General features: G+C 45.3%; 1 protein-coding gene and 1 pseudogene across 1 annotated transcript; one reads left to right on the top strand and one right to left on the bottom strand.

Moving 5' to 3' along the window:
- The first annotated feature begins 632 nt into the window (after nucleotides 1–632).
- On the top strand, nucleotides 633–24,155 carry SRD5A3 (steroid 5 alpha-reductase 3). The gene is made up of 5 exons (XM_012499340.2): nucleotides 633–1,081; nucleotides 14,164–14,306; nucleotides 18,961–19,158; nucleotides 21,488–21,622; nucleotides 23,678–24,155. Exons 1-5 carry the CDS (start codon nucleotides 861–863, stop codon nucleotides 23,935–23,937), a joined length of 957 nt encoding a protein of 318 aa, XP_012354794.1. The 5' UTR covers nucleotides 633–860; the 3' UTR covers nucleotides 23,938–24,155.
- LOC100605232 lies at nucleotides 6,343–6,934 on the bottom strand (annotated as a pseudogene).
- Nucleotides 24,156–25,992: the final 1,837 nt, after the last annotated feature.

The following is a 25,992-nucleotide window of genomic DNA, read 5'->3' as shown; positions in this document are numbered from 1 at the left end:
CTTAAAAGAGCTAGATTTTCACTTATAGTAAATAAAATCAGTGTTGTTTAAAATCAATGAGTCAATAAGTAGCATTGTCACTACCTGAGATAAATGTTACAGGAAACAGCTGATGGAATTTAAAAACTTTGCTTCTAAGGATTGGAACCGTATAGGGAAGCGACTGCTGTTTTAAACACAGTTTTTACCACTATAATTTTTACTATTATGTGCAATTACTTGTCTACATGTTTGCATTATAGACATATCCAACACATTTCCAGCATCCTAACACAATTATTCATTTTTGTGTGTGATCTGCCTTCTTTATCCATATATACACACATTCATATTAATATAGTTTGCAATCATAGCTATGTATTTTTATGGTTGGTTTTGTTTTTCACTTCACATATTGTTTCCTAAACAGCTTTCCTTGTTTCTACACTCATCATAATAATTCTCAATGACTGCATGATATTCTAACATGTTAGTGTATCATAATTTAGCTAAATAAACTAAAATGGAACATGTAAGATTTCCATTTTTTGCTTCAGATATAATGCTGATAAGAGTGGCAGACACGTGGTCTCGTCTGTTTCGCATCTTTGCTTCTGATGAATCATATTCTGGAGCTCCATCTAAGCATCCCCATGCCCAGATTCGGGACTACGAGCGACCAGCCAGCGCCAGCGCGACCGGGACCAAGGACCTCCGCGGCTGAGCGGCGAGTTTGGGAGGGGCTCTGCGCGTCCCCGCCCCGCGCCGCGTCACCGACGTCCCGCTAGGCTGAGACCGGCGCGCGGCGCGCCAGTGGCCGCTCTTCCGCGGGCGAGTGGGCGGTGGGGGCGCCAGCAGCGCAGAAGGCGGGCACGCGGGCCATGTCTCCCTGGGCGGAGGCCGAGCTCTCGGCGCTGAACCCGCTGCGCGCGGTGTGGCTCACGCTGACCGCCGCCTTCCTGCTGACCCTACTGCTGCAGCTCCTGCCGCCCGGCCTGCTCCCGGGCTGCGCGATCTTCCAGGACCTGATCCGCTATGGGAAAACCAAGTGTGGGGAGTCGCCGCGCCCCGCCGCCTGCCGCGCCTTTGATGTCCCCAAGAGGTAACCGCGCCCCGGTCCCGAGTCGCGGTGGTCAAGGCGCGGAGAGTTCAGGGCGCCCCGGCTCGCGGGCAGCCGGCAGGGGGCAGCAGAGGCGGGACCCGGCCTGGGAGGCCCCGACGGGTTCCCGGGTGCAGCACGGCGCTCCCTCGGCCTGGCCCGGGCCATGCCCGGGCTGCTGCGTGGCTCGGGGGAGCAGTGCCCGGGTGTCCGCGGACGCCGAGGGAGAGCGGAGCCGCTTGCACTCAGCTGGAGGAATGTGAACTGGTAGCCGCACGGAGCCCTTCCCTGTGGGAAATGGCAACGCATCCGAATTTAGGCCTGGTCATTCGAATTTAGGCGGCAAATTGAAGGTCCCCCTTGCCCCAAATTCTCCACTTTCCCGTCCCCTGCACTCCAGTGGCTCATACTCACAACTTGAGGTCACCGGGAATCATTTGTGGAAATGAAGTCAGGCCGGCTCTTCGGCCTCGGCTTCCCCCATTTCTCTCCCCAACCCTCGCAGTGGGGACAAAGGACTGAGTCGCCCTAACCCGCACCTCGGCAGGTGCCCCTGGGGAAGGTGGCCCAAGGTGCACGTCATAGGCAGGCCCGTCCCGAAGCTCCATTTGACTTTCGAGAGATTCTGTAACCCAGTTCAGCGAAGGATTAAATCGTCAGAGTTTAAATAGAGACCTGTTATAATTTTCTTCTCCTTTTTCCACTTTGAATTCAGGACATAGCTGGAAAGAGTTGGCCAAATACTATTCGAGATGGTAGAAATAGAACAGTGCCTATTAAGATGCATCTTAGGCCGGGCGCAGTGGCTCACGCCTGTAATCCTAGCACTTTAGGAGGCTGAGGCAGGAGGATCGCTTGCGTTCGAGACCAGGCTGGGAAATGTAGTGAGACTCCGTCTCTCCTGAAAATACAAAACATTGCCAGGGCTTGGTGGCGTGTGCCTGTAGTGCCAGCTACTTGGAATGAAGGCAGGAAGATATTTGAGATCAGGCATTGAAGACTGCAGTGAGCTATAATCATGGCACTGCACTCTAGCCTGGGCAACAGAGAAATACCTTGGATTAAAAAAAAAATTTTTTTAAAGGTTAAAAACATCTGGGTTGTCGCTTGAAACACTCATAGGCAGTGCCCCAGATCCGCAGGCAACAAAGGGACAAGTATAATTTGGCATCTAAAACTTGGATAATCTGCGAGTTTTGACTGTCAGAGAAAGATGTGTCAGGTGTTAACACAGAGAAGGGAGAACTAGGTCATTCTGAGGCACCCTAAAGGGAAGAAGTAGAAGTACAAGAAACAAATTGATCAAACCTCCTGTTTCCTAGAGGCTCTTTTTAAGCAAAAATTATGTTACCCCATTTGTAATCAGGGTTGAATCCTTTTATACTTCACAGCAATTTATTTTCTGAGTTTTGAGAAAGGTACTAGTCTAGTGTACCTGGATTAAATGGCACGTGTAAAATCATCCCCTGAACTTGCATACACCTCAGCTGTTGCAACTCAAGTCTGTTATTATATGACAGCCAAGAAAGAGACTTGGTACCTTTTCCTTATTCATTACTGTAACAGTTGGTTCTCTTTGGACTTCCTGTAATTTCTACTGTATTGTGAAATAATTTACACCTTTTTCTTCTTCCAGAATTCTACAGTGGAACCTTCCATAGTGTTCCAGTCCCCTTTTTTCCCGCCCCCCCCCCCAAATTTAAAGAGACATTTCTTCTAGTACTGGAGAAGGTACAAAACATCCAGACCAATAATGAAAGGCATTTTTATTGCGACAGAAAAAGATAACTTGCATCAAAACTGGCAGTGTCTCCAAAAAATTAATACATGTATTACTCTCTTTTTAAATTTTGTACCCCTGTTTATATGAAAAAGGGAGATAGAGTTGGGTGGAGGTAAGTGTCCATGGCCTCTTTTTTATACGTCTCTGTATTTTCCAAAATGTCTTCATTCACAAGATGCTTATCACTTTTATCATTTAAAAAAATGTGCTAATGGCTAAGGAGCATGTGGGAGAGATTTTACTGGTATATAAATAGTAACCACCATTGACTAAGTGCTTACACGTATGATTATGTGATGACTACTAAGGAGTACATGGCTTTCCTCTTTTAATCCTCACAGTAGACCTGTGAGGCAGATGTTATTGTCATTATTCCCCTTTACACACGTGCAAACTGAAGCTTAGAAGATAGCACTTGTGCAATGATGCTAGTACTAGCAAGGGTGGTACCTGAACCCTGCCTGTTGGAATTTAAATCCCAAGCTCTTATCCTCTGGTATACTTCATGGGAAATATCTTGTACCATGTGAAGCTCAATCTGTGTGAAAGATCAAGTGGGAATGGATTTATCCCAGATGGTAGCATTTAGTAAATATCTTGGTTAATCCAAATTTAAAATCATTTGGTAACGTTAACCTTGATACTTATATTTGAATATTTTTCCTGTGCAAAATCTAGTAGTACTCTTTTGTTTTGTTTTTTTGAGATGAAGTCTTGCTCTGTCGCCCAGGCTGGAACATAGTGGCTCAATCTTGGCTCACTGCAACCTCCGCCTCCTGGGTTCAAGCAATTCTCCTCCCTCAGCCTCCTGAGTAGCTGGGACTAGAGGTGCACACCACCACGCCCGGCTAATTTTTGTATTTTTTAGTGGAGATGGGGTTTCAACATTTTGGCTAGGCTGGTCTTGAACTCGTGACCTCAAGTGATCCACCCGCCTTGGCCTCCCAAAGTGCTGGGATTACAGGCATGAGCCACTGCGCCTGGCCCTCTAGCAGTACTCTTAAAAATGAAAATAAGTTCATAATTGCTACAGTTAGAAATAGGCAGTTATAAATCACATTTCTGCAAATAAGGCAGTATGTAGGTAATTTTGTTTGGAATTATTTTTTTCTTTCCTATGGAGGCAAGAGTAAACTTGAAATCGGTTCTTGGAATGTTTGTTTCCATGACTCCTGTCTGGTAGATTTTTTTTTTTTTAATTAAGGTGATGGTTATTTTTTTTTTGCTCTCCTTTTGGTTCCTAGAGTTTTGATTTCCCAGAAAGTCTGAATAAACAGGCAACCTCGAACATGTATCATGATGCTCTAGGTTGCATAGTGAATGTAGAAGAACTTCTTAAATTTCAAAATGATTCCAAATGGTATTGAAGCTTTGGACTTGAATTGGGCTCTAGTGGCAAAAAGAGCTGCCCAGACTTTCCCCACTGAAGTCCAGGGAGCATTAACTGGAGGTTCAGAGGATCTGTGGATAGAATTCAGGGCAAACTTGGATTGGAAGAAAGTTATGTCTTTATTTTCACTAACCTCTAGCTGAAATTTAGCATTGCCTTAATTATGAATATAATCTACAAACCACAGTAGAATTAGCAGTATCTGTGACTCTGTGATAGGTTTTTATATTACATTAAGAATACTGATGATACCTCAAAATATTACTGTTTTCCTCGTTATGAGAACACTGTAGTCTTTCATCACTAGATCTTGTTAGTAGACACATTAAGAAGTATACATATTACAGGCTGGGCGCGGTGGCTCACGCCTGTAATCCCAGCACTTTGGGAGGCTGAGGTGGGTGGATCACCTGAGGTCTGGAGTTGGAGACCAGCCTGGCCGAAATGGTGAAACCCCATCTCTACTAAAAATACAAAAATTAGCCGGGCATGGTGGCGAGCACCGGTAATTCCAGCTACTTGGGAGGCTGAGGTAGGAGAATAGCTTGAACCTGGGAGGTGTAGGTTGAAGTGAGCCAAGATCGTGCCACTGCACTCCAACCTGGGCGACAAGATTGAAACTCCATCTCAAAAAGAAAGAAAGAAAGAAATATACATATTACTATATTGCAGATTTGTTTTTTAGTAGTTGTATTACTTGTATGTCACTATAATTGGTTTGCGTTGTAAGCCTGCTGCATTTTACTTTATGCTTGTATAATTTTTTTTGTGAATTGACAATTTATCATTGTATAAATTTATAGGTTACAAAGTAATGTCATAAATTGTGGATGCAATGTGGAATAATTAAATCAAGCTAGTTAACATATCCAATACTTCAAATACACTTCTGTGATGAGAACATCAATTTTGAAATGTATAACACTCCATTATTAAGTATATGCAACACACTGTAAAACATAAAAAAAGCATAAAACATATTCTTCCTGTCTGAGATTTTGTACCTTTTGACCATCATTAAATTTTTTTTTTTTTTTTTTTTTTTTTTTTTGAGACAGGCTTACTCTGTCACCCAGGCTGGAATGCTGTGGCGCAGTCTCCACTCACTGCAACCTCCACCTCCTGGGTTCAAGCGATTCTCCTGCCTCAGCACCCCCAGTAGCTGGGATTACAGGCATGTGACACCACACCCAGCTAATTTTTTTTGTTTTTTTAGTAGAGATGGGGTTTTGCCATGTTGTCCAAGCTGGCCTGGAACTCCTGACCTAAGATGATCTGCCCACCTTGGCCTCCCAAAGTGTTGGGATTATAGGAATGAGTCACCGTGTGCCTGGCCTAAATTTTTTTTTTTTTTTTTTTCTTGAGACAGGGTTTCACTCTTGTTGCCCAGGCCGGAGTGCAATGGTGCAATATCAGCTCACCGCAACCTCCACCTTCTGGGTTCGAGTGATTCTCCTGCCTAAGCCCCCCAGCAGCTGGGAACACAGGTACGTGCCACCATGCCCGGCCAGTTTTTGCATTTTTAGTAGAAATAGAATTTCACCATGTTGGCCAGGCTTGTCTTGAACTCCTGACCTCAGATGATCCACCCACCTCGGCCTCCCAAAGCGCCAGGACCATAGGCGTGAGCCACCGTGTCTGGCCTGGCCTAATATTTTTATGAGACAAAATATCAATTTCAAAACAGCATCAAAAAGTGAGCAGGCCAAGCACGGTGGCTCACACGTGCGATGCTGCAATCCCAGCACCATGGGAAGCTGAGGCATATTTTTCTGTACTAAAAATACGTAAAATACAAAAAAAAGAAAAAATTAGCTGGCCATTCAGGAGGCTGAGGCAGGACAATCACCCGAACCTGTGAGGCAGAGGCTGCGGTGAGCCGAGACTGTACCACTGCACTCCAGCCTGGGCAACAAGAGCGAAACTTTATCTCAGAAAAAAAGGGGTGAGCATATTTAACCATCCTCAGCTCATAATAGAGCAAATAGGTCAATAGAATAATAATTCATGCTCTTGCATGTGTAATGAACTGGCAACAAGAGAAAGTTGGTTGAAGAAAGGCAGAGGAATTGTGTCTTACAAGAATTAGAATTAAGGGGCTCCATAATCATCTGGCATTCATTCAATGTTGTATCTATGGTTAGAAGTGTACATGATAGGAACTCCAGGAATCTTAGGGATTCTTCTTTTAAGGTCCTGGTCAACTGTGGCCACAATATAACACTTATGCTGAATTACTCTCTGTACTAAGCAGTCATCTGCATAGGTTCCTTAGTGTGTACATGGTAATCCTTCAAATCTTGGATCCTTGGTGATCCATAGAGCCACTAGATACTTCTGCTCCAATTTCTCAATTTCAGGCATTACACAATCAGTTATACAAGGAATACACTTGGTATACAGACAGTCCATCATTGACTGCACTAAGTCTGGTTTGGCTTTTATGGAAAAGTGGATAAAGGTTGGTATCAATGAGGATGTGGTAAGGTGGGCCCAACTGTGTATTATATTGGAAAAATAAGCAGGTAGGGTGTTGGGGAATTTCTCTTTCCTTTAACACGCTGGGATCTTTCTTTTCTTTCTTTTTAGGTTTTAATCTATCCTTTTCTGTAAGCCTCTGATCTCTGAAACTAAGCATTCACTTCATGGTTGCATACTTCCTTGTTTTCTTTTGCTTCCCCATGGTCACGCCACACTTCTGTGCTTGTATAATATTTTGAGAAGGGCTGTAGCCTTCACCAAACTGCCAAAAAGGGATCCATGATGGAGAAATGGTGAGAACCCCTGCTCTAGATTGTAAACGTTTAATGTGTTTATATTTGTTTTGTTTGCTACTATATCCCTAGCTTAACGCTTGACTGGTAATAAGGACCTCGGTCAGTGTGTTTTGAATGAATGAGAAAAAGTGGTTTGAGGTTTAATTTATTTGTTGATTAACTGGATGCCTACTCTGAGAGTAACTTTGGAAGAGATGCTTACCTTCTCTCATTCATTTATTTAACCAGTGTTTATAGATACCTACTATGTGCCAGGAATCATTCTAGGCTCCTTAGAGCTTATCTTCTAGGAAGGCAGACAGTAACATGTCAATAAATGTTGTAAAACCAGCCAGATAATTTCAGATGACTGTAAGTGCTTTAGAGGAAATCCAGCAGGGTTATTTGATCATGAGCAAGACTGAAGTGGGCATGAGTGACAACATAGAAGGATGGATAGGGTGGGGGAAGCAGCAGCTGGCCAGGGCCTTGCAGCCTATGCTAGAATTTGGATGTTATTCTGAGTGAGTGGAAGCTACTGAGGGCTTTGTGTGGGAGGGGGAGGCATTCCATTGTGTGATTTATGTTTTAAAGGATGATTGGCCATCATGTGGAAAAGACTGGATAAGAGGCTACTGTGGTGGTCCAGGCAAGAGATGGTGATGGTGTGCATTAGAGTATTAGCATAATAGTGAGAGGTGAAGCCAGCTGGACTTCCTGGGTCCAGTGGGGACTTAGAGAACTTTTCTGTCTAGCTAAAGGTTTGTAAATGCACCAATCAGCACTCTGTAAAAACACACCAATCAGCGCTCTGTGTCTAGCTAAAGGTTTGTAAACGCACCAATAGTACTTTGTAAAAATGCACCAATCAGTGCTGTGTCTAGCTAAAAGTTTGTAAATGCACCAGTCAGCACTCTGTAAAAACAGACTGATCAGCACTCTGTAAAATGGACCAATCAGCACTCTGTAAAATGGACCAATCAGAGGCCAGGCGCGGTGGCTCACGCTTGTAATCCCAGCACTTTGGGAGGCTGAGGCGGGCGGATCAGGAGGTCAGGAGATCGAGACCACAGTGAAACCCCGTCTCTACTAAAAATACAACAAATTAGCCGGGCGTGGTAGCAGGCGCCTGTAGTCCCAGCTACACGGAGAGGCTGAGGCAAGAGAATGGCGTGAACCTGGGAGGCGGAGCTTGCAGTGAGCCAAGATTGCGCCACTGCACTCCAGCCTGGGCGACACAGCGAGACTCCGTCTCAAAAAAAAAAAAAAAAGGACCAATCAGCAGGATGTGGGCGGGGCCAAATAAGGGAATAAAAGCTGGCCTCCTGAGCCAGCAGCGTGAGCCGTTGGGGTCCGCTTCTATGCTGTGGAAGCCTTGTTCTTTTGCTCTTCACAGTAAATCTTGCTGCTGCTCACTCTTTGGGTCCGCACTACCTTTATGAGCTGTAACACTCACTGCGAAGGTCTGCGGCTTCACTCCTGATGTCAGCGAGACCATGAACCCACCCGGAGGAACAAACAACTCTGGAGGCGCCACCTTTAATAGCTGTTAACACTCACTGTGAAGGTCTGCGGCTTCACTCCTGAAGTCAAGCGGGACCATGAACCCACTGGAAGGAAGAAACTCTGGACACATCTGAACATCTGAAGGAATAAACTCCGGACACACCATTTTTAAGAACTGTAACACTCACCGCGAGTGTCTGCAGCTTCATTCTTGAAGTCAGCAAGACCAGGAACCCACCAGAAGGAGCCAATTCCGGACACAATAGCACCTGCTGGTCTCATTGTTGGTGACATTAAAGCATTTAGCACAGGGCCAGGGATCTAGCCATAACTCAGTAAACATTAATTCCCCTCCTTAACACCATAACGCGTCTGACGGGCCTGAAGTCTGTTCCAGCAGTCAGCAAATACATTTTTGTTTGTTTTGAGATGGAGTCTTGCTCTGTTGCCCAGGCTGGAGTGCAGTGGCGCAATCTGGGCTCACTGCAGCCTCCATCTCCTGGGTTCAAGTGATTCTTGTGTCTCAGCCTCCCAAGGAGCTGGGACTACAGGTGTGTGCCACCACACCTGGCTAATTTTTGTATTTTTAGTAGAGATGGGGTTTTACCATGTTGGCCAGGCTGGTCTTGAACTCCTGACCTCAGGTGATCCACCCTCAGCCTTTCAGAGTGCTGGGATTACAGGCATGAGGCACCGCGCTCGGCCAGCAAATATGTATTAATATTAAAAATAGATTGTCTTTTAGGCCCCAAACCATAGAGTAGCTTCTAATTCACAGTAAAAGCCCAAGACCTCATATGGTCTCATTCCCACTACCTTACTGACTTTGTCTCTAGTTTGCCCCCGTCTGGCACTATTCCAGGTTTGAGGGCCTCTCTGCTAGTTCTCTCTCCCACCTGCACTGCCTGCTTCCCTCTACCTGGAAAGGCCTTTCCCCAGATAGCCGCATGGTTTATCCCCTCACTTCCTGTAATTCTACTCAAATATTACCTTCTCAATGAGGCCCCTCCCTGTCTATTGTGTTTGATATTATATTTCTGCCATCCCAGCATTCCTCCTTCCTCTTTTCTGCGTTAGTTTTCTCAGTAGCAATTATCACCTGACATGCTATAAAATTTACTGTGTGTGCGTGTGCGCGCACGCGTACGCATGTGTAAGCTCCATGAGGGCGGGAATTGTCTGTTGTGTTTGCTGTTGTATCCCTAGAGCCCGGAGCAGTTGTGACTTAAAGTAAGCACTCAAATGTTTGTTAAGCAAGGGAGTGCTCACTTAGCACCTTGTATTATCCTGTAAGGGTCACCTTACCCCTGCTTACAAGGGCTTGGACAACAGTGCTACAAGTGGAAAGTGCCACAGGAGGAAAAAAGGAGAGTGTCCAAAACAGAAGGCAGTGGAGATTTTAGATCGGCTTTTGGAGGCTCAAGCTGGGTCTTTAAAAACAAACAAGAGCTATGACTTGCTCTAAAGAATAGAAAATGTATAGGCTGGGTGCGGTGGCTCACACCTGTAATCCCAGCACTTTGGGAGGCCGAGGTGGGTGGATCACGAGGTCAGGAGATGGAGACCATCCTGGCTAACACGGTGAAACCACGTCTCTACTAAAAATACAAAAAATTAGCTGGGCATGGTGGTGGGCGCCTGTAGTTCCAGCTACTCGGGAGCCTGAGGCAGGAGAATGGCGTGAACCCGGGAGGCAGAGTTTGCAGTGAACCAAGATCGTGCCACTGCACTCCAGCCTGGGCAACAGAGTGAGACTCCATCTGAAAAAAAAAGAATAGAAAATATACAGAGGGAAATCAGCCAAGCAAAACAAAATGTGGGAATAAAAAGCAACACAATATGCCTGTGAATGAAAGACACCATGACACAAGTAGAGCACAGCACGGTGTAGCCTACCAACTTACACAAAACCCACTTGAGTGATGTGCTTGACTTAAGGCTTGATATAAATTGGTATGTGTAACATAAGACTGGAAAAGCAAGTTCAGGCACGCCTAGGTTGCATGAATGAGAGCACAATAGTATGATTTTAACTTCACAGTCAGCAGGGCTGTCACTGTGTGACATTGAATAAGTAACTTAACCTCTCTGAGCCTTGGGTTTCTCATCTGCCACACAAAGATAACCACATAAGCTTCATAGGATTGTTATGAAGATGAATTAAATAATCTTAACTGTTTTGCCACGCTCTACCTGGCACCCCTTACCCCCACAACTAGACTATTCTCTACCTAGTTACCAGAGGGATATTTTTTCACTTAAAGAATAATGAAATATATGACCAATGCTTTCTTTTGCCTCCATTTTTTTTTTTTTTTTTTTTTTTTGAGAAAAAGTCTTGCTCAGTCTTCCAGGCTGGAGTGCAGTGGTGCAGTCTCGGCTCACTACAACCTCTGCCTCCTGGGTTTAAGCGATTCTCCTATCTCAGCCTCCCAAGTAGCTGGGATTACAGGTGTGTGCCAGCATGCCCGGCTAATTTTTGTATTTTTAGTAGAAACAGGTTTCACCATGTTGGCCAGGCTGGTTTCGAACTCCTGACCTCGGGTAATCCACTCGCCTCGGCCTCCTAAAGTGCTGAGATTACAGGCCTGAGCCACTGCACCCAGCCTCTTTTGCTGCCTTTTAAAATGTTTTTATTGTGGTAAAATACACATAACTTAAATTCTACCTTTTTAATGTTTTTTAAATATATAGTTAAGTAGCTTTAAATACATTCATCTTGTTATCCAACTATCACCACCACCTATCTCCAGAACTTGTCCATCAGCCAGAGAGATTTTTAGGGTTTTGTTTGTTTGTTTTGAGACAGAATCTTGCTTTGTCACCCAGGCTGGAATGCTGTGGCGGCATGATCACCACTTACTGCAGCCTCAGCCTGAGCCTCCCGGGTAGCTGGAACTACAGGCATGCATCATCACATCATCACACCCAGCTAATTTTTTTATTTCTTTTCTTTTCTTTTTTTTAGTAGAGATGGGGCCTCATTATGTTGCTCAGGCCAGAGGGTTTATTTATTTATTTATTTATTTATTTATTTATTTATTTGAGATGGAGCCTTGCTGTGTTGCCCAGGCTGGAGTGCAATGGCGCAATCTTGGCTCACTGCAACCTCCCCCTCCCAGGTAGGCTAGAGGGAGTTTTAAAACATAAATTGCTACCTCAAGTCACTCATCTGCCCAAATGGCTCCCCATTATAAAAGCTAGTGGCCTTACAAGGCTTCATGTCCTCTCCCGACTCCTGCCTCACCTTCTACCCTCGCGCTTGGCCATGCCAATGCACAGATGTCTTTTAATGTTCCCTGAACAACCCTAATATACACCCACCTCATTGCCTTTGCAGTTGTTATTTCTTCTGCCTAGAAAGTTCTTCCCCTAGAAATGCACAAGGATGACTCATTCTAGCCAAATGTCACTTCCAGAGAAGCCATCCTTGACCACCCGTCCAGAACAGCCTCCCCTCTGCACCCTCTTTCCCCTAACCCAGCATTATGCTAGATGTCTGCAGGTTTAGTTGTTGACCGTCTGACTCTCCACTGTAAGGTAAACTCCATCAAGGCGGAGACCTAGTCTGTTTACTCCCGGCTGAGTCCCCAGCTTCTAGAATATTGCCCAACACATTCAAAGTACTCTGTAAATATTTGTGAAAAAATTAAGTATGTAAAGTGGCTGGTCCAGAAATTGTCCTTCAGAAGCTATCACTCCTGCCTTTCCCTGGGAGCCTTCAGAACAGCATGTTCTTGACCTTCCACTCTGCTCCACGAGGCTCAGACCATACCTGGGGTCAGTTGTGGGAAGTGTGTCTTAAGGAAGACCCTGTGGTATAACCAAACATCAGTAGCCACAGGTGGCAGTTGACCTTGATGCATGAACTTCTGTGAAAAGTAGGCTCTTGAGCCTGGAGAAGATCCCAATTGGGGAATCACAGGATGGCTCTCTTCAAATAGTTGGAGAGGTGTTGTGTGGAATTAAAATTCTTGTTCTGTGTGGCCAGAGATGGCAAATCCAGTGATAGAATTTTATTTATTTATTTATTTTTTAAGACACAGGATCTTGCTGTATTGCCCAGGCTGGAGTTGCAGAGGCAGGATCATAGCTCACTATGACCTCAAACTCCTGGCCTCAAGGTATCCTCTCACCTTGGCCTCCCAAAGCCCTGGGATTACAGGCATGCGTCACCGTGCCTGGCCAGTGATAGAATTTGCTAACAGTAATTGGCAGAGTGCAGTGGGTTGCCCTGGAATGATCAGGTTGGATCAGAGTTTATCAGACTGAGTTTGTGGACATGATCTCAGGGGCTGTGCGTTCTCTTACAAGCATATTCTGGATCATCTGGAGGAGGCCCTGAGATTATGTTTAATCCTCTTTTGGCTCCAGGTTGTCTTTTATTGTCACAGACTAATGAAAAAAAGAAAAGAAGGAGTGGGATTTAATATATACACGATGCATTGAAGACCAGGGAAAGCCAGATGACCGCCAGGCACTCAATAGAGTCAGAAAGGTTTCAGACTGAATAGAAAAAAAATAGAAAAGTATACATAAACAGACCTCAAAAGAACCTATGAGGGGCTGGACATGGTGGCTCACACCTGTAATTTCAGCACTTTGGGAAGCCAATGTGGGAGGGATCTCTTGAGCCCAGGAGTTTTGAGACCAGCCTGGGCAACATAGGGAGATCGCATCTCTATAAAAAATTTAAAAATTAGCCAGGCATGGTGGACTACTACACGCCTGTGGTCCCAGCTACTTGGAAAGCTGAGGTGCGAGGATCACTTGAGCCTGGGAGGTCCATGTTGTGGTGAGTGGTGATCACAACACTGCACTCCAGCCCGGACGACACAGCAAGACCCTGTCTCAAAAAAAAAAAAAAAAAAAAGAACCTGCTAGGCCCTAGGCCCTTGTGCCATGTTAGGTGATTTTTTTGTTTCAGCAAATCAACATCATCTTTCAAATTAAATTAGCATTGCTTATTTCAATTGCATTGGTTTTGTGGTCCTATTTGTATTTAGTTTGTAGATGTGTTGATTGCAAAATAGGCCCTGTAGTTGTCCGAGAATTATAACCATAAGGAGTTAATACCTAGTTTTATGATTGTAGTATTAGTCATGTTACAATAAAAGTAATTTAGGTCAACCCAATTTGGAAAAACACTGAATCATGCCTGAAGATCTTTTACTTCCTCTAGCCCCAAGTGTCTGCGATTATGCAAATCATGTGTAACAGTTGTGTGGCTATTACTGCAACATTGTTTGGGATATAGAAATCGAAATCTTTCACAGATTTAGCTTGTTTTAGCACAGTCTAGGTTCTCTTTGCAAGGGCTGCAGCCTCCGTTTTGGGAACTTCAGCCCAATTCTGTTACCCAGCAATCAGAGAGATTGCTAACTAAACTTTATTCTAAGTTTAACACCGTTGGTTGTGTTCTCGTTAAACTCAGAGAGGCCTGTTTTTCCTGAAAGTTAACTGGTCCCATTATTTGAAAGGAAATTTTAAAAACCTGAACACTTACAGGATTCAGATTCTATTAAAAAGCAAAAGTATACTTTGGGAATGGAGGGGTGGGGAAAGACAGAGAAACTAGAAATAATCTTCCCGTATAACAGCTTAAAGTGGATCTACCCTAATTATTGCCTCACTTGTTTTCCTTTTGCAGATATTTTTCCCACTTTTATATCATCTCAGTGCTGTGGAATGGCTTCCTGCTTTGGTGCCTTACTCACTCTCTGTTCCTGGGAGCACCTTTTCCAAGCTGGCTTCATGGTTTGCTCAGAATTCTCGGGGCGGCACAGTTCCAGGGTAAGGGCTCCCTGGGCTTATGGCAATGCTGCATCCTGTTCCTGTCGTTTCTGTCCTGTCGCAAGGAAGCGGTTTTTGGCATTTTGTCTCCTCTCTCAGGCGCCTCCTCAGAAGGGCCTGGGAAGTGGAGGATGAGGGCAAAAAAGAGCTTTGCACGGTTCATTGCTGGATGGCCAAAGGGATGTCCCTAAGTCCTTCCCTGAGAAGGAGACAGAGCCAAGAGTTAGCGCTCCTGACTTCCCAGCAAGTGCTGTGCTGTGTGCAGAACTGGCTGTCCTCCCTCTGGTATTTTTAGTACTGTTGATAAATTTATAAAAAAGTCTTTATACAAAAGGGGAAAAGCTTTTAGGATCTGTCAGGTTTGTCTGGAAACATTTATCATTTATACTGTTCCAACCAAAATCATGACTTAGAACTCCAGAAATGTGATTTAAAAATTACTTTTTCAGTCAGGTGCAGTGGCTCATGCCTGTAATCCCAGCACTTTGGGAGGCCAAGGCGGGCAGATCACAAGGTCAGGAGATCGAGACCATCCTGGCTAACACGGTGAAACCCTGTCTATACTAAAAATACAAAAAAAAGTTAGCTGGGCCTGGTGGCGGGCACCTGTAGCCCTAGCTACTCAGGAGGCTGAGGCAGGAGAATGGCATGTACCCAAGAGGCGGAGCTTGCAGTGAGCCGAGATCGGGCCACTGCACTCCAGCCTGGGCAACAGAGCGAGACTCTGTTTCAAAAAAAAAAAAAATTACTTTTTAATTCATACCTGTAATCCCAGCACTTTGGGAGACCAAGGCTGGCAGATCACTTGAGATCAGGAGTTCGAGACCAGCCTGGCCAATGTGGTGAAACCCCGACTCTACTAAAAATACAAAAATTAGCTGGGTGTGGTGGCAGGTGCTTGTAATCCCAGCTACTCGGGAGGCTGAGGCAGGAGAATCGCTTGAACCTGGGAGGCGGAGGTTGCCATGAGCTAAGATTGAGCTACTGCACTCCAGGCCTGGGCAACAGAGGGAGACTTCGTCTCAAATAAATAAATAAATAAATAAATGAATAAAAGAAATAAAAATTACTTTTTGATAAACGTGGGAAAAAAAGTTATGCTGCGAGGCTTTGGTAGTATAATAAAATTGACTAAACAGTTGTTGAACAGACGATTACAAAATAGCCTTTAAGTTTGCCATCCTCAGCATCAGGATGAAGAATATGTGGAACAGTTTTTTGTTGTTTTTTTTTTTTCTGAGATGGAGTTTTGCTCTTCTTGCCCGGGCTGGAGTGCAATGGTGCGATCTTGGCTCACCACAACCTCTGCCTCCCAGGTTCAAGGGATTCTCCTGCCTCAGCCTCCCGAGTAGCTGGGATTACAGGCATGCGCCACCACGCCCAGCTAATTTTGTATTTTTGGTAGAGAGATGGGGTTTCTCCATGTTGGTCAGGCTGGTCTCGAATTCCTGACCTCAGGTGATCCGCCCGCCTTGGCCTCCCAAAGTGCTGGGATTATAGGTGTGAGCCACTGCGCCCGGCCAGAACAGTTTTTAAAATAAAGAATTGAAGGTGAAAACTATGAAATGGCCTCAATTACGGTCAGGCAGAGTGTGAGGGGCAGAATTAGAAACAAATTGTTCTAGTCTCATCTCTGTCCTTTGTTCCAGTGGCCAAACCACCTAGAAACAATCCTTTTCTGTATAACCAGAGAAACTGGTTGCAAAAGATGACAATCAGAAGAGCAAACCCTGGCTGGGTGTGGTCGTTCATGCCTGTTATCCCAGCACTTTGGGAGGCCGAGGTGGGCAGATCACTTGAGGTCAAGAGTTCAAGACCACCTTAGTCAACATGGTGAAATCCCATTTCTACTAAAAATACAAAAATCAGCTGGGTGTGCTGGCGCATGCCTGTAACCCCAGCTACTTGGTAGGCTGAGGAGAGGGAATCACTTGAACCCAAGAGGCGGAGGTTGCAGTGAGCCAAGATTGTGCCATTGCACTCTAGCCTAAGAGGACAGAGCGAGACTCCACCTCAAAAAAAAAAAAAAAGAACAAACCCTGCTGGGCACAGTGGGCAGTGAGTGACTCATGCCTATAACCCCAGCACTTTGGGAGGCTGAAGCAGGTAGATCACTTGAGGTCAGGAGTTCAAGACCAGCCTGGCCAACATGGTGAAACCCCCGTCTCTACTAAAAATACAAAAAATTAGCTGGACGTGGTGGCACGTACCTGTAATCCCACTTACTCAGGAGGCTGAGGCAGGAGAATGGCTTGAACCCAGGAGGCAAAGGTTGCAGTAAGCTGAGATCATGCCACTGCACTCCAGCCTGGGCGACAGAGTGAGACTCCGTCTAAAAAAAAAAAGGAGCAAACCCGTGTACATCGTCTTTGGGAGGGTAGGATACGTCAGCGGATCTCACTCCACTCATTAAAACTTCATCTCTTTGTTTACTGTGAGACTGACTGGAGTGTTTTGGTATTTGGAGGGTTGGTTGTGAGGATATGAGGAATTCTATTTGTTTGCTTTAACTTGTTCCTAAGGAGTTAAAACTAAGTTTTAGTTCGTTTAAAATACAAAAACAGTCAAAGCTAATCTGTGCTGATAGAGGTCAGGATAGGGGTTGTTCCCCATGGGAAGTTTGGGGGAGGGGTAGTGCCTGGAAGGGAACACTAGGGGGTGCTGGTTGTGTTCTCTTTCTTTTTTTTTTTTTTTTTTTGAGATGGAGTCTTGCTCTGTTGCCCAGGCTGGAGTGCAGTGGCCTGATCTCAGCTCACCGCAACCTACCCATCCCGATTCACCCATGAAGCGATTCTCCTGCCTCAGCCTCCTGAGTAGCTGGGACTACAGGCATGTGCCACCATGCCCGGCTAATTTTTGTATTTTTAGTAGACAGGGTTTCACTATGTTGGCCAGGCTGGTCTTGAACTCCTGATCTTGTGATCTGCCCGCCTCGGCCTCTCAAAGTGCTGGTATTACAGGCGTGAGCCACTGTACCCGGCCTGTTTCTTTTATTTGTTTTGTTTCTTTCTTTCTTTTTTTTTTTTTAAGAGAGAGGGTCTCACTCTGTTGTCCAGGCTGGAGTGCTGTGGCATGATCATAGCTCACTGCAGCCTTGAACTCCTGGGCTCAAGCCATCCTCCCTCCTCCACCTCTTGAGTAGTTGGGACTACAGGTGCACGCCACAATGCCCAGCTAATTTTTTTTTAATGTTTTTAGAGATGGGGGACCTGCTGTGTTGCCCAGGCTGGTCTCAAACTCCTGGTCTCAAGCAGTCCTCCAACCTTGGCTTCCTAAAGTGTTCTGTTTCTGGATCTGGGTGCTGTTATATGGGTGGGATTGGTTGGCTTAATTTGTAAAAGTTAATTAAGTTGCATCTTTATGGTTGCATGCATGTGTGTGTGTTTGTGTGTATGTGAGACTGTTTTTTTTTTTTAATGGAGACAGAGTCTCGCTCTATCTCCCAGGCTGATTGCAGTGGCCCGATCTTGGCTCACTGCAACCTCCACCTCCCGGGTTCAAGCAGTTCTACTACCTCAGCCTGCCAAGTAGCTGGGACTACAGGCGCACACCACCACGCCAGGCTAATTTTTTGTATTTTTAGTAGAGACAGGGTTTCACCACGTTGCCCAGGCTGGTCTCGAACTCCTGAGCTCAGGCAATCCACCCGCCTCCAACTCCCAAAGTGGTAGGATTACAGGCATGAGCCACCGCCCCCAGCCGTGACTCTTTTTTTTTTAAGTGACTGGGCGTGGTATCTCACACCTAAAATCCCAGCACTTTGGGAGGCTGAGGCTGGAGGATGGCTTGAGGCCCGGAGTTCGAGACCAGCCTGGGCAACATAGGGAGACCTTGTCTCTACAAAAAAAAAAATTTTTTAATTAGTCAGGTGTGGTGGCACATGACTATAGTTCTAGCCACCAGGAGGCTGAGACAGGAGGATCACTTGAGCTTAGGAGTTCAAAGCTTCAGTGAGGTCTGACTGTGCCACTGCACTCCAGCCTGGGTGACAGAGCAAGACCCTGTCTCAAAAATAAAGAAGTTGACACATAAAATTAACCAAAAAATAAAAAACAAAAAATAAAAGAAAAAAAGAGAAACTAAGTGTGTGTTTTTTTAAAGCCAGCTTTTCTTCAGATTTTTTGGTGGGCAGGTCGTGAAAGACAGGTGGGGAAGTAGATCTTGAGCTCACCATTCCTCTAAAAGTATAATTTCTTTTTTTTAATGTGAAAAGAAATGCATAACTCTGTTTCTGTTCCTGTCCCCCTGTCTGCCTCTGTGGTGCCTGAGATGCTGGGAATCCCACAGCTGGGGCCACCTAGAGGCTACTGGGAACTCTTCCAGTTTGCATCTGGCTGTTAGTGCCAGGGACCAGAAACCTACAGACTTCTTCACAGACCTCCTGACCATGATGTCCCTGAAGCCTAGAAGGCTGTCACACAATGAAGCAGAATTGAGGGATGGGTGTTTGGGCCAGCCCTGTCACTAGCTTACTGTATAACTGTGTAATTTGAGTGAAGTCAAGTTCCTTGACTTCATTTGGCCCATTTCTTCCTTACTACCAAAAAGGAAGATGTTAGATGGGATTTAATACTCTGCTTCACAGTAGGGAAAAACAAAACTTTGGATTAATCCCAGAAGAGAAATGCTGACCCTGTCGCCTTCTGAATTGTAGGAGGGGAGCTGGCACTGTCTGCATTCTTAGTGCTAGTATTTCTGTGGCTGCACAGCTTACGAAGACTCTTCGAGTGCCTCTACGTCAGTGTCTTCTCCAATGTCATGATTCACGTCGTGCAGTACTGTTTTGGACTTGTCTATTATGTCCTTGTCGGCCTAACTGTGCTGAGCCAAGTGCCAATGGATGGCAGGAATGGTGAGTGGATCCAGCCCTGCCAGGAGCTCCCCACCCCAGGGTGTATGACATGCTTTCGGGGCTTGTGCTCTGCTAAGTATTATGAGACATGCAAAAGTAAGAGACAGGCCCCGTGCATTTTGCATTTGAAGAGATAAGACTCAAATTGATTTTAAAAGGCCGGGCGTGGTAGCTCACACCTGTAATCCCACCACTTTGGGAGGCTGAGGCAGGTGGATCACTTGAGGCCAGGAGTTTGAGACCAGCCTGGCCAACATGGTGAAATTGTGTCTCTACTAAAAATAAAAAATTAGCTGGGCGTGGTGGCACATGCCTGTAGTCCCAGCTACTGGGGAGGCTGAGGCAGGAGAATTGCTTGAAACCAGAAGGCGGAGGTTGCAGTGGGCTGAGATCGCGCCACTGCACTCCAGCCTGGGCAACAAAGCAAGACTCCATCTCAAAAAAAAAAAAAAAAAAGAAAAGAAAATGAAGGAAGGGAGGGGTGCTTGCATGGAGTTGGGATTTGCAGAGGGGGTGGGGAGCCGTTTTGTTGCCACTTAGTTCCTGTGATTGTTCCCATCACAACAGAGCTTTTCTTCAAGCGACGCTGCCTGAGAGGAGAGGACAAAGAGTACTGTGGTAGTGAAAATTGTGTTTTAGTCTCTAAGCTCTCACTAGCCAGGAAGAGGGAAGCCAAACCACGACCTTGTTTATGAGAAGGAAATGAACTGGATTTTTTGTTTTATGGGGGGAGGAGGGGACGTTATCTCACACATATGACTACCATTTTTGTAAAAACAATGCATGATTATAAAGAATTCAAGTCACTTGGGGTGATGGGAATGAGTTTATAGTGCTGAGGTTAACCTGACCTTGCAGCCTTAGTATCTGTCAGTCTGGTCCCTGTAGGTCTGTAATGACCATTGTCTCTAAACCCAGGGCTCCATGTTTCCAGCTGCCCTGTCCATCCTTGTAAACTCAGGCTGAGGTCTAGCGATTTCCAACAATCTGTGAGTGAGCTTCCTCCTCAGGTTAGATTTTGGTATGAGTGCCCCGTGAAAGTCGTCTCTCTGTTGCTGTAGCTCAACCTAAGGCCTCTGACTACAGGAGTGATTTTAAAGGAGGATTTATTGATGATCTTTCTCAATTCATGAATTATTGATTGGCTCCAGCCACTTAGCTAGCATCTCTCTGATTCCTCTGAACTTATTCCTCGCTGGCATGTCTGTGGTGGCATTCTGCCAGCCAGTACCATGGAAGGGGCTGTCATTCCTGTTGGGCAGTGCTGGTTCTCCTGCTAAAGGAACTTTGCAGAGCACTTGGTGGCTGCTAACTTTCAGCGTGTTTGTGTCTGTTGGCATTACCTGCCTCTCCCGGAGTTTCCTCTACTGGCTGCATCTCAACTTCTGCCTTCCCTCCTGCATAGATAGTCAAGGAAGAGGAGCCCACAAAAATAGCTTTCTAAGCACTCCTTTCTGAAGCTGTTTTCTGTTTCACCCCCTTGTCCTTCAAGGGTCATCTGGGATCATTTGGGACGATATGGGGAAAGTTGGTTTCAGTAATTCATTGAGAGAAAACACATTGGGGCATTTGCCAACCAAAGGGTGTGATAGAAATAACATGGGAGGCTGGGCGCGGTGGCTCACGCTTGTAATCCCAGCACTTTGGGAGGCCGAGGCGGGCGGATCACGAGGTCAGGAGATCGAGACCACGGTGAAACCCCGTCTCTACTAAAAAATACAAAAAAAATTAGCCGGGCGTGGTGGCGGACGCCTGTAGTCCCAGCTACTCGGAGAGGCTGAGGCACGAGAATGGCGTGAACCCAGGAGGCGGAGCTTGCAGTGAGCCAAGATTGCGCCACTGCACTCCAGCCTGGGTGACACAGCGAGACTCCGTCTCAAAAAAAAAAAAGAAAGTGTTTTTCTTCACTGTAAAACAGAAGAAAGAAGACTTAAAACTGGACTTAGCAAGGGAAACACAAAGGAGTCTTACCATGTGAAAGTAGATCACAGTAGGGGAGCTGAACTTTGTGCTTGAACCATTTAGAGAAGAAGCAAGAGAATGTGTCTGTGTGGAATTCTCTGCCGGGGAACTGAAGCTGCCCATAGCTGAGAAACATATCTCCTTTGTCCAGAGAGACAGGGCTTTTCCCTCTGTATTGGGAAATTACATCAGGAAATTACATCGGGATATTGAGGAACAGGTTCCCCTCTTTGTACTTGGGAAATTATATTAGGATATTGAGGAACAGAATAAGTGGATAATTGTGTTTCTGCTGACTAAATGATTTGTTTAATTCCCTGAGCCTGTGAAGTTGTTTCGTGTTGGCTAACAATTCTCATTCCTATAGCCTACGTAACAGGGAAAAATCTACTGATGCAAGCACGGTGGTTCCATATTCTTGGGATGATGATGTTCATCTGGTCATCTGCCCATCAGTATAAGTGCCATGTTATTCTCGGCAATCTCAGGAAAAATAAAGCAGGTGAGACCTCTTTTATAGCCTCTGCATATGGATTTTAACCCTCAGAAGTTAGTTCTCCGTGGTCCTGCATGCTTTTCCTTCCTGCCCTAGTTAGTTGACTGTATCAAATATTTATTTTTGGCAAGACACTTCTCTGGGCCTTGATCTTCCCATCTGTGAAAATGAGAGCCTTACATTGAAAGACCTGTCTAGACCCAAGTAGCCCTGACATTCTGTGATGCTACGTTTTGTGTCTGATCAGCATGTGAGAGCTAGTGTTACCACGGAGTTAGTACCAGCCACAGCATAAAAACTTGACCTTTAAGTTAGCTTGTGTTGACTTATCACAGGTATAGTTTCCATTAGGTTTTTTGAAATATTAAAAATTGAATAGGCCAGGCGCAGTGGCTCAAGCCTGTAATCCCAGCACTTTGGGAAGCCAAGGTGGGCGGATCACTTGAGGTCAGGAGTTCAAGACCAGCCTGACCAACATGGTGAAATCCTGTCTCTACTAAAAATACAAAACTTAGCTGGGTGTGGTGGTGTGGGTGCCTGTAGTCCCAGCTACTTGGGAGGCTGAGGTACTAGAATCACTTGAACCTGGGAGGCGGAGGTTGCAGTGAGCCAAGATCACGCCACTGCGCTCCAGCTTGGGTGACAGAGCTAGACTCTGTCTCAAAAAAAAAAAAAAATTGAATAGTTTTATTTATTTATTTTATTTTTGAGATGGAGTCTCGCTCTGTCACCCAGGCTGGAGTGCAGTGGCATGATCTCGGCTCACTGCAACCTCCGCCTCCCAGGTTCAAGTGATTCTCCCGCCTCAGACTCTCAAGTAGCTGGGACTACAGGTACGCACCGCCATGCCCATCTAATTTCTGTATTTTTTAGTACTGACAGGGTTTCGCCATGTTAGCCAGGGTGGTCTTGAAATCCTGACCTCAGGTGATCCAACCACCTTGGCCTCCCAAAGTGCTGGGATTACAGGCATGCGCCACTGCACCTGGCCTATTATTTATTTATTTTCGAGACAGAGTCTCACTCTGTCACCCAGGCTGGAGTGCAGTGGCACCATCTCAGCTCACTGCAACCTCCTCCTCCTGGATTCAAGCAATTCTCATGCCTCAGCCTCCCAAGTAGTTGGGATTATAGGCGTGTGCCACCACATCTGGCTAATTTTTATATTTTTAGTAGAGATGGGGTTTCACCATGTTGGCCAGGCTGGTTTTGAACTCCTGACCTCAGGTGATCTGCCTACCTCAGTCTCCCAAAGTGCTAGGATTACAAGCATGAGCCACTGCGCCCAGCCAAAAAATTGAATAGTTTTAATATTTATCAAGTACTTATTTTGTCCCAGGCCCTGTTCTGAGTGCTTTACATATAGCTTCACGATGCCAACATGAGATGACTACAGTCCAGTCTTCATTTTACAGATGAGGAAACTAAGGCACAAAGAGGTTAAGCAACTTATCTAAAGTTACACAGCTAGTAAATGGGAGAGCCAGGATTTAAACTTGTGCAGTCTGACTCTGGAGTAGTCTGAGTCCATTGCTGGAGTAACTGGCTTTTCTCTTGTGCTATTGACAGTTGACAATTTAACCTAAGCATATGACTTTTCAATATGTAATAGACTGACAGTAGAAGTGTGACAGGATGGTGGTTTACACACATATATGATACTCTTTTCTAAATAAGAGAGGGCTGGGCAGGTTGGCTCACACTGGTAATCCCACCACTTTGAGAGGCTGAGGTGGGAGGATCCCTTGAGCCCAGCAGTTTGAGACCAACCTGGGCAACGTAGGCAGACCCTGTCTCTACAAAAAATTCAAAAAATGAGCCAGGCATGCTGATGCGTACCTGTGGTACTAGCCGCTGGGGAGTTTGAGATGGGAGGATTGCCTGGGCCTGGAAGGTTGAGACTACAGTGAGCCATGACTGCACCACTACACTCCAGCCTGGACGACAGAGCAAGACTTTGTCTCAAAAAAAAAAAGTTTCTGTAAATGATTTGGGAGTGAAGTGGTGAAACTTTCTTTTCATACCTTTAAATGCTTATGAGATCTTCTTTTACCCTTTCAGGAGTGGTCATTCACTGTAACCACAGGATCCCATTTGGAGACTGGTTTGAATATGTTTCTTCCCCTAACTACTTAGCAGAGCTGATGATCTACGTTTCCATGGCTGTCACCTTTGGGTTCCACAACTTAACTTGGTGGCTAGTGGTGACAAATGTCTTCTTTAGTCAGGCCCTGTCTGCCTTTCTCAGCCACCAATTCTACAAAAGCAAATTTGTCTCTTACCCGAAGCATAGGAAAGCTTTCCTACCATTTTTGTTTTAAGTTAATCTCAGTCATGAAGAATGCAAACCAGGTGTTGGTTTCAATGCCTAAGGACAGTGAAGTCTGGAGCCCAAAGTACAGTTTCCGCAAAGCTGTTTGAAACTGTCCGTTCCATTTCTATACCCACAAGTTTTCACTGAATGAGCATGGCAGTGCCACTCAAGAAAATGAATTTCCAAAGTATCTTCAAAGAATAAATACTAATGGCAGATCTGCGATTTCTGGGTCCACTTTCTGAGATGCTTTATAAAACCAACCAACTGACAAAAAGTAGATGAGACTTCTCCAAGCTGCTTCACAAGCAAACTAACCAAAAAGATACAAACAGCTTCACACACACACACACACAGGAAGAGATAAGATCATCAATGGCTGCAGTAGCCTAGTAGGAATGGACTATATAATAATATAGCAGGTGCTCAATAACTGTTTGTTGCATTTCAGTAAAAGCAGAACAACCTTTCAAAATGATAATAGGCTGGGTGCAATGGCTCACACCTGTAATCCCAGCACTTTGGGAGGCCAAGGTGGGCAGATCGCGTGGGCCCAAGAGTTCGAGACCAGCCTGGGCAACATGGTGAAACCCTATCTCCATGAAAAAATATAAAAATTAGCCAAGAGTGGTGGCACATGCCTGTAGTCCCAGATACTTGGGATTGGGCTGAGGTGGGAGAATCGCTTGAGCCCAGGAGGTCACGGGTACAGTGAGCCGAGGTCACACCACTGCACTCCAGCCTGGCCTGGGCAACAGAGCAAGACCCTGTCTCAATAATAATATATAATTTTGGCCGGGCGCGGTGGCTCACACCTGTAATCCCAGCACTTTGGGAGGCCGAGGCGGGCGGATCACAAGGTCAGGAGATCGAGACCATCCTGGCTAACACGGTGAAACCCCGTCTCCAATAAAAATACAAAAAATTAGCCGGGTGAGGTGGCGGGCGCCTGTAGTCCCGGCTACGTGGGAGGCTGAGGCAGGAGAATGGCGTGAACCCCGGGGGGTGGAGCCTGCAGTGAGCCGAGATCGTGCCACTGCACTCCAGCCTGGGTGAAAGAGTGAGACTCCTTCTCAAAAAAATAAAATAAAATAAAATATATTTTTACACCAAAAGTTTGAGGGAAAAATGAGTTTGTTGGAGTTAGTTTATACTTTCACATATTACCACAAAGATCTCCAGTTAAATAACTATCAATAGCCATTTCCATTCATCCCCCCTCAAATCATAGCCTAACAGAACACTGAAAACTCTTTTATATAATATTTTTTTACATCCTTTGAAGGCAGTGCTTCAAAACCAAAAGCATCAGAAGATCAAATATTTTTATATTTATGCATAGCAAGCCTTCATGAATGGAAGTGACACACTCTGGATTGAATAATACTGTAGCCTCATTCATATGTAGTTATTCAAATTGGATTAATGTCTGTGTGAGTTTATTTGAACTAGCAGAATGTATCTGAAGATATTCAGGAATAAAGTTTATACTTAAAACAGCTTATGTTAAAGAAAATACCTGTGATTAATCCAGAGGGAAATAAATGCATGGTATAAAAGAAAACCAAAAACTTAAAAAAACAATACTATAGCCTGAGCAACACATTAAAACTGCACATTTGTGCAGCATAAGATTCTCCGGCTTATTGGCTGAGGTGTTAAGTTTATTCCTTTTATGAAGATGTCCTGTTACAGTCAGCTAAGCACTAAAGCTTTGCATTTAAGTGTACTTTGCTATGGGGGGAAAGAACCTTATGATTAATAAGACACATATCAAATGCATAGTCAATCATTCCCACCCCCATCCCTGGAGCTGTAACCCGAAACTGTTAAACTAAGATTCCTTTTTTGTTGTTGTTGTTTTTGTTTTTTTGAGATGGAGTCTCACTCTGTCGCCCAGACTGGAGTGCAGTGGTGGGATCCTGGCTCACTGCAACCTCCGCCTTCTGGGTTCCAGCGATTCTCCTGCCTCAGCCTCCCAAGTAGCTGGGATTACAGGCACACGCCACCATGCCTAGGTAATTGTCATATTTTTAGTAGAGATGGAGTTTCACCATGTTGG

The sequence above is a fragment of the Nomascus leucogenys genome, chromosome 9 (genome assembly GCF_006542625.1).
Source record: "Nomascus leucogenys isolate Asia chromosome 9, Asia_NLE_v1, whole genome shotgun sequence".
NCBI classification, from domain to species: Eukaryota; Metazoa; Chordata; class Mammalia; order Primates; family Hylobatidae; genus Nomascus; species Nomascus leucogenys.
The sequence above is the reverse complement of the archived record's forward strand: the minus strand, read 5'-3'. Positions and strand labels throughout refer to the sequence as shown.

Bases quoted from the DNA above. Each gene is read 5' to 3' on its own strand.
- SRD5A3 (XM_012499340.2), top strand. From the start codon at position 861: ATGTCTCCCTGGGCGGAGGCCGAGCTCTCGGCGCTGAACCCGCTGCGC. The intron at 1,082-14,163 runs GTAACCGCGCCC...TTCCTTTTGCAG, and splicing joins GCCTTTGATGTCCCCAAGAG to ATATTTTTCCCACTTTTATA. The intron at 21,623-23,677 runs GTGAGACCTCTT...TTACCCTTTCAG, and splicing joins TCTCAGGAAAAATAAAGCAG to GAGTGGTCATTCACTGTAAC.